The 19,602-nt window shown below is 30.6% G+C and overlaps 1 protein-coding gene across 1 annotated transcript; it reads right to left on the bottom strand.

Annotated features, from left to right (window-relative positions):
- Nucleotides 1-2,777: 2,777 nt before the first annotated feature.
- Nucleotides 2,778-10,703, bottom strand: LOC119832922 (transcriptional regulator DEF1). Its single transcript, XM_038356748.1, has 3 exons — nt 10,574-10,703; nt 10,376-10,426; nt 2,778-5,344 (listed from the first exon to the last, which is right to left on the bottom strand). The coding sequence occupies exons 2-3, from the start codon at nt 10,391-10,393 to the stop codon at nt 3,164-3,166; spliced, it is 2,199 nt and encodes a 732-aa protein (XP_038212676.1). The 5' UTR covers nt 10,394-10,426; nt 10,574-10,703; the 3' UTR covers nt 2,778-3,163.
- Between the last annotated feature and the right edge of the window lie 8,899 nt (nt 10,704-19,602).

Below are 19,602 nucleotides of genomic sequence, written 5' to 3'. Positions count from 1 at the left end.
CTTATTTCAGGAACTAATATCTATTTCAAAAATACTTTTACTCATTTGTTATATAAACTACACAATCTTACTGTCCACAAAGATACCTCATGTCACTGTTATCTCGATCATGAACAGATAACATGTATATAATTTGTTATTCGCCTTACACACGCGAATTGTGTGAAAACTAGTATGATTGTTTAATTACAAACATTTAAACTGATTTATTATTGTGTCACAAAAATAAACGATACGCTTTTTAATCTTACGCATTTCTGCTATTGAATAATATTAATTAAGATTAAAGCATATATATGATAGATATATATGTAAAAAATACAATTTATCAATAAACGAATGATTAAAGCCCACATTTAATTGCGAAAAACCTAATTACACTTGTAAAGTCAAATAATGTTGTTTATTTTAATATTACTAGTTTTTCCAACTGAAGCACGTGAAAATCGTTCGATATCTTTAAAATGAACATGGATAAGGATGCATGGTGTGATGTAATTAACAAAAATACTAAATTATTTACCACATTTACAGGTGTATATTTTATACATTATTTATTTCATGTCCCTATTATGTTTGTTACAATAAAAGCCCCAAAATTGACCCGGAAGGACAAAAATAAACAAAGTCGTGATTAACGACTACTGGTCTATAAAACTTTATGCCACACTTACGTAACAATACTTTCTTAGGCCTAGGCTTTAGACAGCAACATCCAAAAGAAGTAAGGTTTTACTTTCCCCTCGTATTTCCTTCCTGATCGTCCGGTCCGCATTGCTGTGCGGAATCAGGAAAGGGCGCGACTAACTTATCATTAGTGACACTTGATTCAGGAAGCCGAAATGTATAAATATGTACCTTAAAGAAGAAGTACATTTAAGTAATGAGGTAGGACCTGTGTGGTTAATCAAATGATTACTAATATAATGGTAAGCGTCTGTCTCTTCTTCTTGCTTAAACCGCTGAAACAATTTGGATAAATATTTAGTTTAGAGAGAATATGAGACTTAAGAAACGACACGAGATAGTTTTTACCCCAGTAATCCCATTGGAAACCTGTTGTACTTGGACTGCGCAAGCCAATTCGTCAACATTCATAAGTATTGTTGTCTAATACCAAGATTTGTTTGACCCTTCAGTTTTTAATTCATTAGAGTACTAAAGTACTTTAAGGGAAGATATTATTTAACAACTAAATAGGGTTGTTAAATAATATTATATATTATTATTTATAGCTATTACTTACAAAGGTAAACTATGACTTTTCACTATTTTTAATAGATATTCTTTATAACTACATCTTTGCTAAGAGAAAAATAGTAGGATCATGGTTTTTTTTGTAGATATACAGGCGGGTCGTCTATTAGGGGCGTACTCGGCGTTGCAGAATTTATCTAATAGAAAGAAACGGTTCAGGGATTTAATGAGTATTTTTCATATATAATAATCAGCGTTTTGAATAGCTTTGAGTTCCACTGAACCTAGTATAGCATTGGTACATTATCTGTGATTGGTTATTTGGTTTAAATATGTATTCTACATTTGAAAATTTATTCATCCCACTTCCAGGTTTAAGTGAGAGTCGAGCCCGCTTGGAAATGTAATGAGCCAGCTCTCTTTGAGAGAGGTAACACATCCTCACAGAATATGAACTGTAATAATTTACCTTAATTTGTTTCTTGCACCAAAATCTTTAAACTTATCGTCAGAGCTTGACAAATATGGTGTCTTTATAAACATTTCGACCATATGATAAATATATGTGAAGGGCAATCGATAAATTTTGGGATTTGGGATGGGATTTTATGATAATGGCCAAAAGTTTTCAAAAAATGCACTCACATTGATAAATAGATATGGTTTTTTGTTTGGTTATCACTACTCAGGTTTTTAATATTTGATAATTCATTATTACACATGAAGATTGCAGCAATAATTCAGATAATTTTTTTGTGCTTCCATATAGTTAGTTTGATTGGAGGTTTTTAATAAATAAAGTGAGAGCCCGGAGCCAGATCTCGGTAATTTTCTAATGGATACCATGCGGGACCTTAAGCGTTTTTATGTATAACCTGAATTAAATGCCCACATACATGCCAATTTGCAGATACTAGATGATAAGGATACCCTACAAATATTGTTAATTTTGTTTTATTTTCTATGGTTGATTCATATACAAAATCGTAATAAAATAATATTCAACATTGCCAGCCTCATTATCTGGGATCATATATTTTGTCAGACGTCATAAAGCTTATCTTTTGGTAGCTTTATAGTATCAAAATCTGGGATACACTAGTTTATATTCCAAATGTTTTTTTTTAGATATGTGTAACAGTTTGATGGCACAGACTGATAATGTCTAGGTAAGTATTACTGAGAGGATAGAATATACATATGTATAAATCGTCAAATTCATTAATATTCAAGAATATATATTTTGAAGGTAAGCTAAACTTGGTATAAATATAATGCAACTTATAAGATAACGATTACAGCGCTCCTTCTCAAAATGTCAAACGTATAATTTGTGTTCCATATGAGCTAAATATTGCAATCGCCTAGATGCCATTTTGATCCAATGTGAATTGTAATTATAGTCATATATTTCTAATATTTCTGTTTTCCATTTCAATGTTTCGATGCATTTATTGACATGTGAGTTCCGTAAAAATTACAATAAAATTGTTCAAATTATGTAAGTGAATATATGTGTAAAAGGAAAATAAAAATCATACACATTTTAAATATTGTTTTATTCAAAATAACAACATAACGTTTCATTTATCTATAAGTAATTTTTAAAATATTGCACGTTTTAACAGTCAGATTGTGTCACTTATACTGACGTAAAATAAATTAATTCATTTCGATATAATTTGAATAATACTCAAAGTTTCCTTACTCTTGTTTAGTTATAAATTTTATGTTGAAATCTGTGTCATATACTAAGAGTAATAATACCTAAGTTGCTTTTATTTAAATATAAAGTCAGTTTTGACGAACTACATAATTATTAGTCCCAAAAGAAGTTTATAATTTGTTTTATTATCTTATACTACCGTTAACAGAACTTCTCTTTAAAGTTTAAATATGACAATACTCTGACTAAATTTAATTACCATCTATATTTACAACTCAATTTTCCACAGTTTTATAATATTTACGACGACTTCTTCGTTTCACTTCTCGCGCCTTGCTTTTTCACAGCGACTTTCACAGAAGATTCCATTTTATTGTCTGGTTTGGACATTCTTTTCGGAAGGGAGTGGTAATTACGAGAATAAGAAGGTTTGCTTGCTACTGGTACGTATTGTGAACTCACTGAATATTCTTCCTCAGGATTTACATCTTGAGTATAACGTCCAGCTTGAAGATAATGCATCGGTGACGAATTCACATAAGATATCTTTTCACTGTTGGGTGATTTGAATACTGTTTGTGGCACCATGATTTTGTATTGAGATTGATATTTTGCAGATGGCATTGGAGTAACATAGCTTACAGTTTGAACGCTTGGTTTCGGTTTCTGCGGAGCATTATACGGATACGGAAACACTGTCGCTATCGTATGATCTTTGCTTGGGTAGTTTTCAGAAAGCGCAAATCCTTTTGGTGACTGGCCTGCGGCGGCATGCGATTGGTAGGAATATACATCTTGTCCCGGACTGACCCCACTACTTTCTTCATATTGCTCAGTGTGAATAAGACGTGAGGGAATTACTGATACTCCAGTATCTTTTTGACTTGATGAACTAGACGTATATGAAGTAGGAATTGTTTTACCATGGTCATAGTTCGACTGTACTGCTTCTTTAGAATATGCTGCGTTTTCACTTTCCTCTTCGTACTGAGATTCTACATCGGCTGAGGAATAATACGATGGATTCGGCTGAATACTGCTTTGTTGTTCTACATTAGGGGTATCATAGGTTGCTGGCAAAGCTTCCTGGCTAGCCGCCGGTGACTTGTACTCAACATTGTATGATTCTGGAACGTTTTCACCCTGTTGAACTGTAGTGTGCAAGGTTTGGTACTGCTGTATATGTTCCGGTTGTTGATATTGAGGTTGAACGTAGTGGTCCTGGGACGGTCCAGCCATTTGTGGTACATATTGATATTGGTACTCATACTGTTGTTGTGTTGGTTGACGATAGAGCGATTGTGGCTGTGCCACAAAATATTTTGGTTGGTTATATCTAGAAGGATATCTAGCCATTACTGGTTTAACGGCAGAATACTGAACGCCTGAGTAATCAGCCTGGGTGTATGAAGGTTTGACATATGGATTAGCGTAATGTTGCGGCTCACTTTCAGTTTGAGCTACTGGAGAATTTTGATAAGCCATGATTTGGGGAGCGAATGAATAACCATGTTTTTTGAAATATTGATTTACCAACTGTTGTAAATTGACATTATTTAGATAAGATGATAGTGGATAATTATTGGGTAGATTTGCGTAAAGCTCTGCTGAAGGATTCTTTATCGAAGAACTTGGTATTCTTAATACCAATACAGGTACTATTCTTTGACCTAACTGAGACTGATGAGATCGTATTACATCTTGTGTTAATCCAGCATTCTGATATTGGGGATTAGTAAGCAATTGCGAGGGGTTAACGAAATAATTCGGCATTAATGTAGGAAATTGCGCACTTAAACCTGAGAATTCTTGGCCATTGTATGTAGTGTACAAAGTTGATGAAGGCGATTCGTTTGATTTTTGTGATGTTAGTGGTGAAGGAGTCTTGAATTCGATCTCAGGTTTCTTATAATCATAAGATGGATGCTCATCTTTAACAGGTACTAGTTCATAAGCTTGGGAAGGTTGTATTTCTACATTTGTTGTAGTTTTTTGATACTTGCTTCCAACTTGCATATAATCAGAATTGTAGATAGTTTGATGTCCAGGAATATCTTCTTGTGAGTAAGGATAAATCATAAACTTTCCTTTATCTTGCGCTGATTTTCCAAAATAACTGTAAGTATATCCATTATTGGTCTTATAACCGTACCCTAAGTTGGCATCAATTGTTCTTTTTCCTTTATATTTAGAGTCTGTATCATTAACTATTTCTATGGCAATTACAGCAGGGAAAGTTAGTTTTTGCTCTACAGGTTTCGTATCATTACTGCTCTTTTCATCTTCTTTAATTTCTACGTCTCCCTTTTTCACGCTAGGAACATCAGATTTAACTCCAAACTTTTCTTCAACTTCTCGTAAAAATTTTCTTTCGTCATCACTAAGTGCACCTGTTTTTTTGTCTTTTTCCACTGCTTCTGGCTTGTACTTTTTGGGATCCGGGTCAGCAATTGCTATAGAAACTAGCGTGCAGCATAATATCTGAAATTGAAGAATGGTAATGATTAATTTGCATAATATCATATAGGGATTTAAAAATATACCACAAGAAATCAGTAAATATTTCATATTGTGTTATATTCCAGCCTAATTCCTGCACAGCTTATTTTTTGTTGTACACACAAATCCTACGTTATTAATGATATTTTAAAAATCATATCACTATGAAAGTCATGATATTATGCATTTCATAACATAAAGTTTAAATAGATAATATGTATTAGTACTGCGTGCCTGAGAATAATTAGTAGCTTCAAATGGAAATATTCTCGTTTCATTGATTGAAATATGATATTTTGTCAATAAATAAATAAAGCTTACAGACTTTTGTAATGTGTTCAAACACAAATAAGTTTTATATAATGTACATCTTGGCAATAAGCCATACGGTAGGCTTAAAGATGAGAAATTTTAGTTGCTTCACAATTTATGCAATAAAAGTAATGTTGAGTTAGCTCATAATACATTACACGGATTTAAATATATGACAGTGTTTACGACACACTGCGGAACGTTCATAGAATGCCATCTCAATCGTCTAATGTTAGATACATACATAAATAAAGCTGATGCAATTTTAGATATAACGGTATGTTTTCCTTAAAAAGAAAATTTGTATTCATAGCATATTACTATATACAAAATTCTAATAATAAATTTAACAAGAACAATAAAACCTCAGTTCCTAACCACCTAAAAGAATTTGAGAAACTGAATGACATATAAAGAATTACCTGTCAAACACAAATACGTCCATCAATTAAGAATTTGAAAAAAAAATTACACACAAGCATTATAATTAAGTACGAATTGAGAGCCTCCGCCTTTTTAAGAACACCGGGTCACAGATAATATAATACTAGACCGGGTGAAATCATATACTTTTTGTTGCTGTAATATTAGTCTCATTTTGTTTGAGCCACACAAACCGCAACATGTGATGTAAACTATAATATGTACTTGACGATCAGGTCAAGCACATACTGTACGTAGGTATACTTATTACAAATACTACAAATATACTTATTACAGAAAAAATATTATCCTGTGTGGTTCATCAATCGTAGTGTTGGATGTTACATTATTATTCGTTTTTAATTCAATGATTCCAGACGTACTATAGAAGCAATTGTTATTAAAACAAGTGCTTCTATAATCTAGTAGCTTTTCCCGTATAGTTCCCGTTTCAGTAGTACTACCGAAATAAAATCCTATCCTTCATACATTGCTCTCAAACTATTTCTGTATCGGATTTCACCACACAGTCACAGTTACATTGGCATACATTATAACATAAGTAGAGATTTATACGACCGATTTGTTTCCACGAAGACATAAAAATTTGCCCACTCATACAACCTTGTTTACAAATGTGTAGCTTATGCAACCATTTTCTCGAGTTATGAATACGATCGACCCGGCGTGCCCTGTGCTTTTCTACCTTATTAAATCATTAACATGATTAAAATTTAAATTGATTCTTACAGAGCATGATATAATACATTTTGCGTATTGACTAATATCTATTTATATTATTTATACTTCCAGTTTGTATACGACGTAATGACATCAATTAAAAAGTTAAATTAATTTGTTTCTATATCATAGCCCATTTTTTTTATTAAAACCAAATACAGAAACTATAGGAAAAATATTGTACTGGATAAAATACTAAAGAAGACGGTACATAAGTAAGAGTGTGTAATTGCCGCTGCAATTTATCATTAGACGTTTATATAAATTTTCTCTACAGACCATTAAAAACGTGAATTGTCTCTAGCAAATACAATTTTATTTATTAGCTATAGTTCATATATCATAAAACATTAATAGTTCATCACATCATCGATTCGATAAAACGATAATTATTTCTTTAGGTACAGTTTGATTAAGACTCAAGTTCTGTTTTCTTTTTCCTACAGTACCTATATCAAACTGTTACTAGTCGCTTATTAGCACCTGATTAAATATACTCATACACTGAAAATTTGCTTTAGAATTTAATTAATGAAACTCATGTAGCTGCATTTAGATATGATCTCTGCTTTACGTAGATATTGGTCCGTACATGCACAAATGATGCACATTACGTGTTGGAAGAGCGAGATGAAAGTGAGATTCGCGATAAATCGACATAAAAGAGAAAGTATCCAACGGGATTGGCACTGAATAATATATTTCCTGCCCGTAATCCTAGTGATATGTCATAGAACCATTATCATAATCAACACACGATCAAATGGTCATTGCTGCTACGATGTCAGCGGTTAATGCGTGTTTTTTTTCAAATGGGAAGAGACGATACAACTTAATTCCGATGGAGTTCATGATTAAAGTTCACAGTTCATAATATTTAGAAGATAAATATGGCTTTAGACATATAAAGATTACAAAGTCAGTGATGCAAGGAGAACCTTTTTTTTATCAAAATCTATGATTCACAGGATCTTTGGAATGAATAAAGGAAATAAATACTGCATTTACAAACTCACGCGCCCCATTACCTTAATTTTTTTTCATCGAATTATTTATTATTCTATTCCTTATTTTTAGGCTTCAAAACTGACACAACGAAAATCCATATTATGCTCTATATAAATACTTTCTACAAAATACATACACTCGGTAAAATAATAGAAGAAACTAAGAAAATTGTATAAAGTCACCAAACTTTACAATTCAATCACTCGTGAATGCATTCAGAATTTGCGATTTAATTTGGAAACGAGTAAAAGTACCAATCCAAAAAAAAAAGTAGCTAAAAATTATCGATCATTACAATGCTAGAAGCATTGTCGATTCTCTTTATAAACTTACAAAACAACACAGTTTAATAGTATCAAACTAGCTTGACTTGTTGTTATAACAAAGATGAAATTGATGAGACAAAAATTATATTGAATTCAATGTAGCAATTCGTCAAAACAAATGACTATTGTCTGCTATAAGTGCTGGGTATAAGCGATTGCATCGTCAATCAACACTTCTATTCAAAATAGACTAATATCCCATCATTATTTTTTGCGCAATCCAATAATTACTATAATTGTTTTCCTTCCAAATATGTAGGCCAGAAGATTTATTGTTATATATTATTTGATTACATGACGCCTATTGTGATTTTCTCTGAGCAATATAGTGTAGGTAAATTTTGTAACAATTTTTTGTATAGAAAGGTCGGTGTGTGAGTTATAATTAATAAAATTATATGATCAGTACTACACTGATTGATTGACACAGATTTCAATTGATTCTAATAATAATTTGATTACCAGCCCATAGTTACATGTAATGGAGATGGATGGACATTGAGAATTCTATAAAATTACGTTCTCTATTTGCCTTCTGTATCACTTCTACATTTTCTTTTCAATTACTGCTATTTTCATTTGATATTCGTCTATTTTAAGATATCTACGGTTATCTGGGTCACTGAGAAACATGATTGCGTGCGGGAACCAAAACAGGTGAAATGTCAAATCGAATTGAATTGCAAATATTAAAGTTCAATATAATTACTATTTCCTCTAAGTGTCAGTGCGTCTTGAATTTTACAATTTAAATTGTATGTTTTGATAGTTAATGAATCATAAATATAAGTCTCTATATGACACGGAAAAAAAATTATTTCTTTCATATAAAATATAAGTTTACGAAAGAAACGACTTTAAATAACGTGCAATGAATTTATATTTTTATAGTTTACAGCTGAAAAAAGCTACATAATTAATTTTGAAAATTTTTATTTGCTTCTATTCAGAATTTAACACAAAAAGGAGCAAAAGCAGACGGTTAGAGAATAATTAATGAACGATTAAATATAATTATTATTTTATATTATATTAATTTTGCCCGCAGCTTCGGCCGCCTGGTCAAAATAAATTTCCGTGGGACAAATTTCATACCCTTTTTTCCCCTGGACATTAATTCATTTATTATTTTATCAAAATCCTTTATTTCCTGAATCATTGTTATCTCCTATACTTACAATAAATGAAACGGACTTATTAATATTTATCTTATATATCATTTTGCAAAATATTCTAATTGTATTATAAGTTATACGGATGAGTTTTAAGTTACCTAAATTTGTTAATAACTCTGATATGGATTCATATGCATACTTCCACAATAAATCTATTTTAATTTTATGATATACTAGCTTTTGCCCGCGGCTTTGCACGCGTTAAATTTGACGTAGTTAAATAGATGTTATACATATAAACCTTCCTTGAACCACTCTATCTATTAAAAAAAAACCCCATCAAAATCCGTTGCGTAATTTTTTAAAGATTTAAGCATACATTGGGTCATAGGGACAGAGAAAGCGACTTTGTTTTATACTATGTAGTGATATACACCTTAGAAACAAAACATACAGTATACAGTCTAGAAAAAATAAAATGTTGCTATATTGGTTTTTTCGTATACAGTGATTCTAATAAACTTGTAACTGAAGCTAAACGGACTACATATCGCTTGATACAGTTCAATCGTGGAATCAGTTAAGGTGAAGCTAGATTGCATACAAAAAAGTAGGTGAGAGATGCAAGTGACCGCCTTTTGATTGCCAACGTACCGTTCCGACCGTTAGTCGAATCCAAAAATCATCTGTCATATAGAATAACTCCTTTAATTGCTATTTAACACTTAAAAATATGCTATCAAAATATTTGTTTAAAAATATATAATAAGGAGGAAGATATAATCGAAGTTATAAACTCTTATGATTATAATAGACTAACAAAACTTAATGTTATTACTTAATTTATATAGTATTAAAAGGTAAAGGTAGGCATATCATGCTTTGTGCATAGAATATTTATGAGAATAATTGTATATCTATTTATACATGTATTGTATTAGAGGCAATATAAATATTAGTTCATAAAAATACAAATTAAAAAGCTTCAATTTTTTTTTAATTATCTCTTAAAAAAAAGCTATTACTCAAAAGGTTGAAATTCCATTATTCTCTTTTTATATACTGAACATAAAAAATAAAGACATTACCAAAGTAATCCACCGCATCGTTGCTACCGGATAATAAAAGCCGCTTCACTTCTGTCAAAAGAAAACAAACTTTGAATCACTACACTTCACCGCACAACACTATCACACCATGCATCTAGCATGCTACAATAAGCTGTAATCCTGTACACAAAAAGCTCAAAATCGATTCCATTATTTTACCATACAAGATCACCGTACCTGATTTCGTGTTCCAGTGGTCGAATACGTAAAGCAATGGGTTCGTGAATCACTATGTTACGTTCTTTTATACCTCGGAAGAGTTCACAAGATGCGCTATCCGAAAGCACGCTCGTACTAAAGCGAACTATAATTTGTACAACAGATGTAATTGCACACTTTCACTCGAACTTGGCAGGACAGTCAGCCCTTGAGCGAAGGCTAATGCAATTTGGTAAGGTAAGAAGGACAGAACCAGTTGCATTATGTGGCCATATATTTTGTAACTATATTTTTAGCTTTTTGTTTAAGAGCTATATGTGACAAAAGTAAAATGAAATTGATATTTTTTACATAAATTAAAAGTATTTTTTGATTTTCTCTGTAGCGTCAACCAAATTTAACAATTTTCTGTTCTCGTAAATAACTTATTAATGACATTTATTTATCGATATTTAACTTTAGTTTTGTTCGCGTCCAAGATTTCATCTTCTTTGAAGCTGTGCCAAAAGTCGCACTCTTATTAGTTGAACGTGTAACTTCTCATGACTAGTGGCGCTTTCAATTTATTTACATAGATGAACCAATACAAGAATCTTGCCTATTTATAAACTTATTTGCTTAAATAATATTTATTCCTAATGAGATGATTCCGATGTATAAGTTTTGCACTATAAGTGTAATCATAGTATTTATTGGAAATCATTGAATGATCATTATGTGTACATGAAATAACAAATGTTAGAGTTTCTCGCTGTAAAAATTTACTACTTATATCAGGAAAGTAATCCTTTAATTGTTTTAAACATCTTGAACGTCTGAACATCTTATTTACGTGAATTAATGGCAACAATATCTTATAGTCTAATCAATTAATCCTCATTTGCGATAAGATTTTAATTACTTTATATTTTATGTACTATAAAAAACAATTTCCTAATAGGGCACTTCTATAACTTTATGTAATGGTAAAGTATTGATAAAAACAATTATTCGATAAACAGATCTGCATCACGTAGTCTCCTAATAAGACAAAGATGGGAACCTCCCGCGTCTTCTTTCAAAAATTACACTATTATGTACTATTACAATGCTAGAGACAGTTTCATGTATCCAAATGAGTGTTGTGTAATCGTTTATTTTTAAATTAATTGGCCGGAATAACTGTGGTTTCTAAAATGCTGTTAATGTTTTTGTATTAATTTGGGTGTGCTTTACGTGAACTGTGATCGCTTTCACTTGTGTGAATTATTCAATTTATCAGAATTTTTGGTGTATTTTTATATTGTTGAGATACTGTCATATTATATTTTGTTAGTGCCAGTGATGTCATATAATTTGCTAATTAGCTTCCAATAGACAACACCATGTGTCATTAATTTTCAATGGAATATTAAGCTTTGTCTAGACTTATGAAAAACATACCTGCATGCATATGGCCTTTCATATCATTTAGCGAAAAATAATGTACCTACAAAAAATTGTACATGCGTATCATGGTAGTGGAATTAACTGAATATTTAAACTATAAATTATAAAAAATGGTTATCTAATAAATAAATATTCAAAGAAAAGTTATAATTAACTTTTCTGAAAGATTTTTAGTTTTGGGGAAAGTTTAAACGGTTTACAGTATTTTCTGAAATCTGTGTATTCATAATATAATAAAGTAAAAATTTGTTGAATCTAGCATTCTACGCGATTCAGACATATTGCGTAAGATATTTTTATAAACTTCAATTATCATAAATATGTCGACATTTCCATAATATATACAACACTACATAGAATATAATAAAAATGAATAGGAGGTAAAAGTGCATACATTTTATCGACAATAAGCAAGTAGCAATAACATTAAGAATTATTTCTTCTTTATCATTGTATATTTATGTCAATGCATATTATACTATAGCATAAGGAATCAACATGACATAATAGTATTCGGTTATTAATGTTAAGGTATCTTATTTGACAATGATTGCAAAATACTTCCTGCTCGGTTGCCGGATGGCAATTAATTCCCACACTTACCTCTATAAGTATGGAGCTCTCACGGTTTAATAAGATTATTTATCAATAGTACTATTTAAACTAGTTGATTAAGTATGTGAGAAAATATATACATAATGCAAGTCATCTAAATTTGAATATTCACAAATTTTTTATGTCATAATCAGATGGAGGGTAACATTTTGAAGTTTTGTAAATTGAATGTAAATTTTTAATTTGAGGCATTCTTAATTTAAATAACTAACTGTTTACTAATATAGAGGAAAGGTTTACTACATATTCTTATACCACTGGAAGGCCAAATCTTTTCCGATTAACATAGGCTGCTCTTTTTATTCAGGTCAACCCGATTGAAGTTGACAGTTTTTCTGTTTTTTCGTCCTATAAGTCATAAACCAAGTAGGGGCAGCCTAGTACTCGACCACGCATATTCTTTCCCTATTGCAATGCAACGGAAAGTAACATGGAATAAGAAATCCGACGCATTGATGCAATGACCTCTAATTTCATGACTCTGAGCTTATTATTTCACACTATTTCAATCGAGATAGTCATCAAATCGATGTGTCCAATGTCACTTCCAATAATAGGTATATATTAATATTACAGGCCACTACACTAATCGTTCATGCCAAATAATATACTCTTCAAGGAGTGGAATATATCCAGAAAATGATCATTTATATCTCCAGGCAATATAAAAGTAGTTACAATTATATATAACCTAGTACAGTATTATGTTATCTGTGATATAACAATATTTTATGCAAACAAAACCAATTCTTTAATTTATTAAAAATCAACTAAATGTAGATGTCGTATGAGTTCCAAAGAGTTGTTGACTTTTAAACAGTATTTTGATGTATTTTCAATAGTTATAATGACCAGAATCGTGACTGAGCTATCACGTACACATAATTCAGACGCAATATGCTAAATAACTTTCATAATTGAATTATAAAAGAGGTATTTTTTCAGTTTTATATAATTTTGCAATGTTTCGCCATTTGCGAAGTTTGTAATTATTCGTTATTTGCACAACTCTCGATGCATTTATAATTATGTTCGAAATGTTTGAGAGGTGTAAATTCACCTATAAAGACTTGTAAGTTGACCAAGGTTTTCGTTACATGACATGAATATTTAAACAAAGCAATATTTATTTTTATTAATAAATTAAATAATTAATTTACGTTGTAAAGCAAACACTCCAATTTCGAAGCCTTAGATTAGAATTCCTTAATATAGTGACGATACAATTATGAACTACTACTTTTATAATCAACAACTCTGGACTGTTTCATTGTTTTTTTTTTTAATTAGTGCTAATTTAGATATAAATTTCTTTATTTTCATGCATAAGTAGTAAAAGAGGTTGCATATATTTTATTTTTCTTTGTGTTTGTTGAAATAAAAACAGGAGTGCTAATAGTTTGATGAGGAATTATATTAAAAGACATAATAAATATACATCCAGCATTATACTCACTTACTCACTTTATACCTAACAAAGCCCCCTACAATCACACCTCCACTTTAATAGCATGCATATTGCATACATTACCCTCGTCTGTAGAAGCATAAGACACAGCTTAAACAGAATTACGGTAATAGCTTAACTAATAAAGCAATTATAAAGAAACAGGAAGTATTCTTATTGGCGGAAACAGTGTTTTTTTCATAACGTAAGCGTCGTACTTGTATAACAACATTTACAAATTATTTCTTTAACTCATACAAATGCGGAAACAAAACCAATAAATTTGACTGGTTTTGTCTTGACGAAATGCTTTCGAGATATAATTATTTAAAGCCTATGATAACCAGTTATTTTATAAGCTTTCATCTTTAAATTTCATAAGTTTAAGTAACTTATGTATGTTAGTAATTAATACTCATTTTGTCAGTGGATTTGGATATATCACTCAACATATATTCATAAATTTATGAAGATAAGTATTGATAATGTTAATAGAATTCGCTAATAAAAACCGTTAAAAGTTATTCCGGGAATAAGATACTAAGCTTATGAACAATATTATTACATGTTTCATAACATATGTAATACAATTACAATCAAATAGTTTATTAGTAACACATAAACATGTTACTGTACTTTTTCTATTAGTTTAGCCCATAAAAGAAATCAACGGGCTTAGCGCTCGATTTGACATAACATGTTAATATATTTTTCCTTGTAATAATATACAGTCTCGGTAACATGAAAAAGGGTGGAATATTAAAAGACTATGGGAGTGATAAAAAAATCCCTGTGAAAAAAGACAAACCAACAAACAAACATACTTTCGCATGTATGATATTAATAAGTTTCCGACCTCTGTTTGTGTTATATTTTGCATAATGCACGTTGCAAATACAAGGATATAATGTATCTACACACGTCGAAATTTAAATTGCATTACTACAATCACCTTGAGCTTCATTTTCATAACAAATATCTATCACATTTGACAGTTCCTACCGCCCCACTAACCCGGGGCTATTTGTATGCGCAGATTATGTACAGAAACAAATATGTGTAAAATATTGAAATTTATGGACTATCATGCAATACTTTTACTATGTATTGAGAACAGATCACTTGTTATATATTATGTTATATACTTAATATTCTTAATAGTGCTCTTTACATAGTATTATACCAATTAAAAAAAGTAAAAATTTCCTCAATTCTTATTGAAATTAAAGGTGAAATACCAACCCGTTTGCAATAAATCCGTATAAATAAATTTTTTGCCTTCACAGCATTTACTTTTATAATATATTATTCTCTATTGTTTTATTCTATGCCGAACTTTTACTCACACATCAATCAAGAGGTCAATGAACATGTAAATTTCGAATATAAACATTATACTGATTCGTTTCGCAGACAAAAATACAATACGACTCATCGATAGATTTATTGGAATCTTTTATTTCATTGCCATTGTCAAGATTTATAATGAATAGCGAAAGTTTTTTAAACTTTATGGCTAACCATTACTTGCTCATTCAGAATAAATATATATATATATATATATATATATATATATATATATATATATATATATATATATATATATATATATATATATATATATATATATATATATATATATATATATATATATATATATATATATATATATATATATATATATATATATATATATATATATAAGACATATGTAGTACTAAATTTCGCAGGTTCGCGGCTTCGCACGCGAAGTAAAAGACAGAGATTTCTGGAAAGAATTTATATATTGTCTTTATTGAGTCACAAACTATCTAAGTGTAAAATTGGTCCACAATTTAGGCGTACACAATTTAGAATATTTAAATATTATGTAATATAATTTATAATATTTAAACATTCACTCTATGTGACAAAATAGCGATAACAACATTTTCACTTCTTATTATAAACTATTCTTTCGTTCTATATTGACTAAGACCCATGCTAACATTTTTATATGAAAAAAGCATTCGTTTCCAATCCACCATAGATTACACTCTGGTGGTCTCGTTTTAATAACCTCATTACATTCTACACATTATACAATCAACACATCATCATGAGTAATTAATGAATATCTATAATTGTTGCATAACTGATTACACATCATGCAGCAAACACGTGGAAAATAACCGATTCCGATGTGCCAGAAACTCGCTTCGGAGTGGATGAATAATAAAGATATTTAATTATTTTTGATTCTATTTTTGTACTAGGCCGACAAATCCGGGCAAATGCATGTACTTCTGTAGTGTGTACGTTATTCTGAACTTAACCTATATCATTTCCAAGTATCATCAAAGTCCGTTCATTGGTTTTCGAGAGAAAAAGTCACGAACATACTACACATATATTCTCACATACTTTGGCATCTATTATATTAGTAGATAAAAGGATTAAATATATTAACATTTAAAGATTTAAACATGAATAATTATGTTAATGAACATCTGTAAATTACATTTTTTTTTGTTAATTTTTATTAATAGCGTTTCGCCCCGGCTTTCTCCATGGCCAATATACAGTACGCACAGCCTATATCTCTCAAACCAGCTGTCTAACGGTGAAATAATTTTTTAAATCGGTGCAGTAATTTCATTGAGCCAAGTCACACTGGGGAAGATTCTACACCCACATGGAAGCTCGTAGTCAAATTGTAACACACAAAGGTCGCTGTGTTTCGTACAGTGAGTAGAGGAGTCGGAGCCATGTGACATTTTAGTCATCTTTCTCCGTTCTTGTCTACAGTCTACTTTCTTATCTTTTAAAAGCTATAAGGAAAGCATGGACAACTGATAACCTGTGCATATATTGTAATAGCTAACAATCAAGCGAATCACCAGTTCGATCGCCCGTTTTAACATAAAAGACATCGCTACAAAACGTTTTTTTCATACAACAACCAGAAAAATAGCAAAGTACTTGGGAAAAAATATCCGACAAAATGGACAATGGTCGCCATTTCCTTTACATTCGTTGCTTTATATGTGATTTTGACATTAGCAGACAGCAGAGCATTCTACACACACCTAGGAGGCATACAGACTTCAGTCAGAAACAATGACGCACGCTCAGTTTTCACTTTTACTCACAAAAGAACCATCACTGCTTAGCATGCATGAATTCGGGTGTAATAACCGAGGAGATGTTTTCTTTGCATTATTAATGAGCTATGCTCATAAGATCTCACTAAATCGTCACGTTAACTGACCGTGCGGTTATGTAATTGTATGAGAATTATTCGTAATCAGGTGCTCCAGTTGTTCGAATCTTTTATTTGATGATGATGTATGATGGTGTCATTAGGCAACTGTCGATTATGTTACTGCAACTGTTTTATTCGAATGCCTCTTGAATGTAATTGGGTCAGTTAATAAAAAGATTTCTATCGCCCGTGTGGAATTAAAAACAATAATTTGCGCAATATAATAAAGCGTTTGTAGCGAGAAATATAACAATGTATTTTGTATTGCTGATTACATGCTAAGTCTTCAACCATTGGGAATAGAACAGTAATTTGAACTTTCATCGATTAATAAAACGTATTAAAAAATAGCAAGAATTTAATTTATAATTAACTACATGTTTTTCTGAACATATCCGAACAGGAACTAATAGTTAGTGCGGAATCGTGCAACTTTAAAATGTAAATTAAGTGGAAAAAGAGAAAATTACATGTTTAGGTTATCTAATAATATGATCAACTTGGTTGCAAAAACGTGACATAACATCGAATAAAAAATTGTATACGAAATTCAAGTTATTATTTTTATCTTTCAAAATTAATGTTGAATAATTCAACGATATCCTTTATATTGATAGAATTACATGCCATTGATTGATTTTTTTTTTTCAAATTAGCTAAAATCAAATTTCTTACAAATCCATTGAACACTATAATATGAGTATTAAATATTTAGAAATAATTTGTCAGTATTATTTGCAAAAAACAATTAATAATAGATCTATAACATATCTTTGGAAACTAAAATTGATTATGTGTATTCAATCATCGTGTCAAAATCACACATTTACTACATATGTCACAAGATTATGAAACTTCCTGGTAGCATTCTTACCCGGGTCACTCACTAGCTTTCAAACATTCGCGCAATGTACGAATGTATGCACACAACTATGGAAAACACATTTGCTAATGTGGGCAAAATTACAATAATAACAAAACAAAAAAATAAATAACGGTTGTTGTACTTTGCTGGTTTCCGTTGAGTATCAGTATTACGGAAAATATTATAGCAATACTTTTAAAACTCTACCTATTATGACTTCATTGATCTTCCACTACGCGGATCGTCAAATAAGACAACCATTCCTATTTCTAATATATGCTCTTAATGTCTAGAACTGACATGTATTAGCATTTTAAATATAAACATTCACTAATATTAATTAGACTTCATAAGTGAAGCTAACCTCTTTTTAACATTCTCGGTTTACTGGGAATAAGCATAAATAATTAAGCCTGTTAAACGAGAAATCAAAACATATATTTTTAATAAAATAATGTATTTTTGCATTTGATGAGCTTTTTTGTTTGCATCTTTACAAGTATTTAACACTAAGCTAGGACATAAAAAGAAGGCACAATTAATGAACGGACAGACTGATGTAAAGATACACTGATGTAAACATACACTTACCTATATGATGTAGAATGAAACTGGCCTTCCGAAGTTTTATAAACAGTGACATCTGTTAGAATTTCATTGCTTCACATAATGAGGTATGAATCTAACTGATTGAAAGAAATAGAAAGTAACAGCTAGCAGACTTGTTAAATGCCCAATGTGATAAACTTGTGCAGAAGAAATGCAATAGATGGCGCTGCAACGAAATTTACATAATAATATGCTGCGACACTTTAATAATTTAATTTTGAAAATATGACAATAAGAAAATTTAAAACAATTCACATCATGCTCCTGCTACTTGAAAGTAGCATTCATTCTATTAAACTTATGACTATATTACATTAGTTAAAGCGTTAACTTTTATGAAACAAATTTTTACAGCAAAACTCATAATCGGTCCAAATTATTTTGATTGCAAATTTATTAAAAGAAGTTTTTCACCTATACCTTAAGTTGAAAAGAATTTCGATTGATTTTTTAAAGTAAAAGTAATTTAGACCAATGTTTGTTCTACGGCAGTATTGACCAACTCAGTCAAAGACAGTTTTGACATGCAGGCGTAGAAAGAACAAGCAATAACTTATACACGCACAACACAGTTTTTAAGAGTAAAAACTGAAAATAGATTAGTGAGGAGCGAAGCAACCAGCTTTTTGGTTGACATTGAACCACCGCATGAGCCAAACGAGTAGGTAAAGCACGTTTCTTGGCATCTAACCTGCCTGCGCATGTGTCTCGGAAACTCAGAAAGCTTAAGGGTGTTTCCCACTAAAACAGATACAAAATATGTCAGTCAGATTTACGTTTAATAAGTTCCATTTGGTTACAAATACTATTACTTTGCAATTAAAGTAAGTAATTACTAA

This window comes from Zerene cesonia, chromosome 16, assembly GCF_012273895.1.
Source record: "Zerene cesonia ecotype Mississippi chromosome 16, Zerene_cesonia_1.1, whole genome shotgun sequence".
In the NCBI taxonomy this organism is placed as follows: Eukaryota; Metazoa; Arthropoda; class Insecta; order Lepidoptera; family Pieridae; genus Zerene; species Zerene cesonia.
The sequence above is the reverse complement of the archived record's forward strand: the minus strand, read 5'-3'. Positions and strand labels throughout refer to the sequence as shown.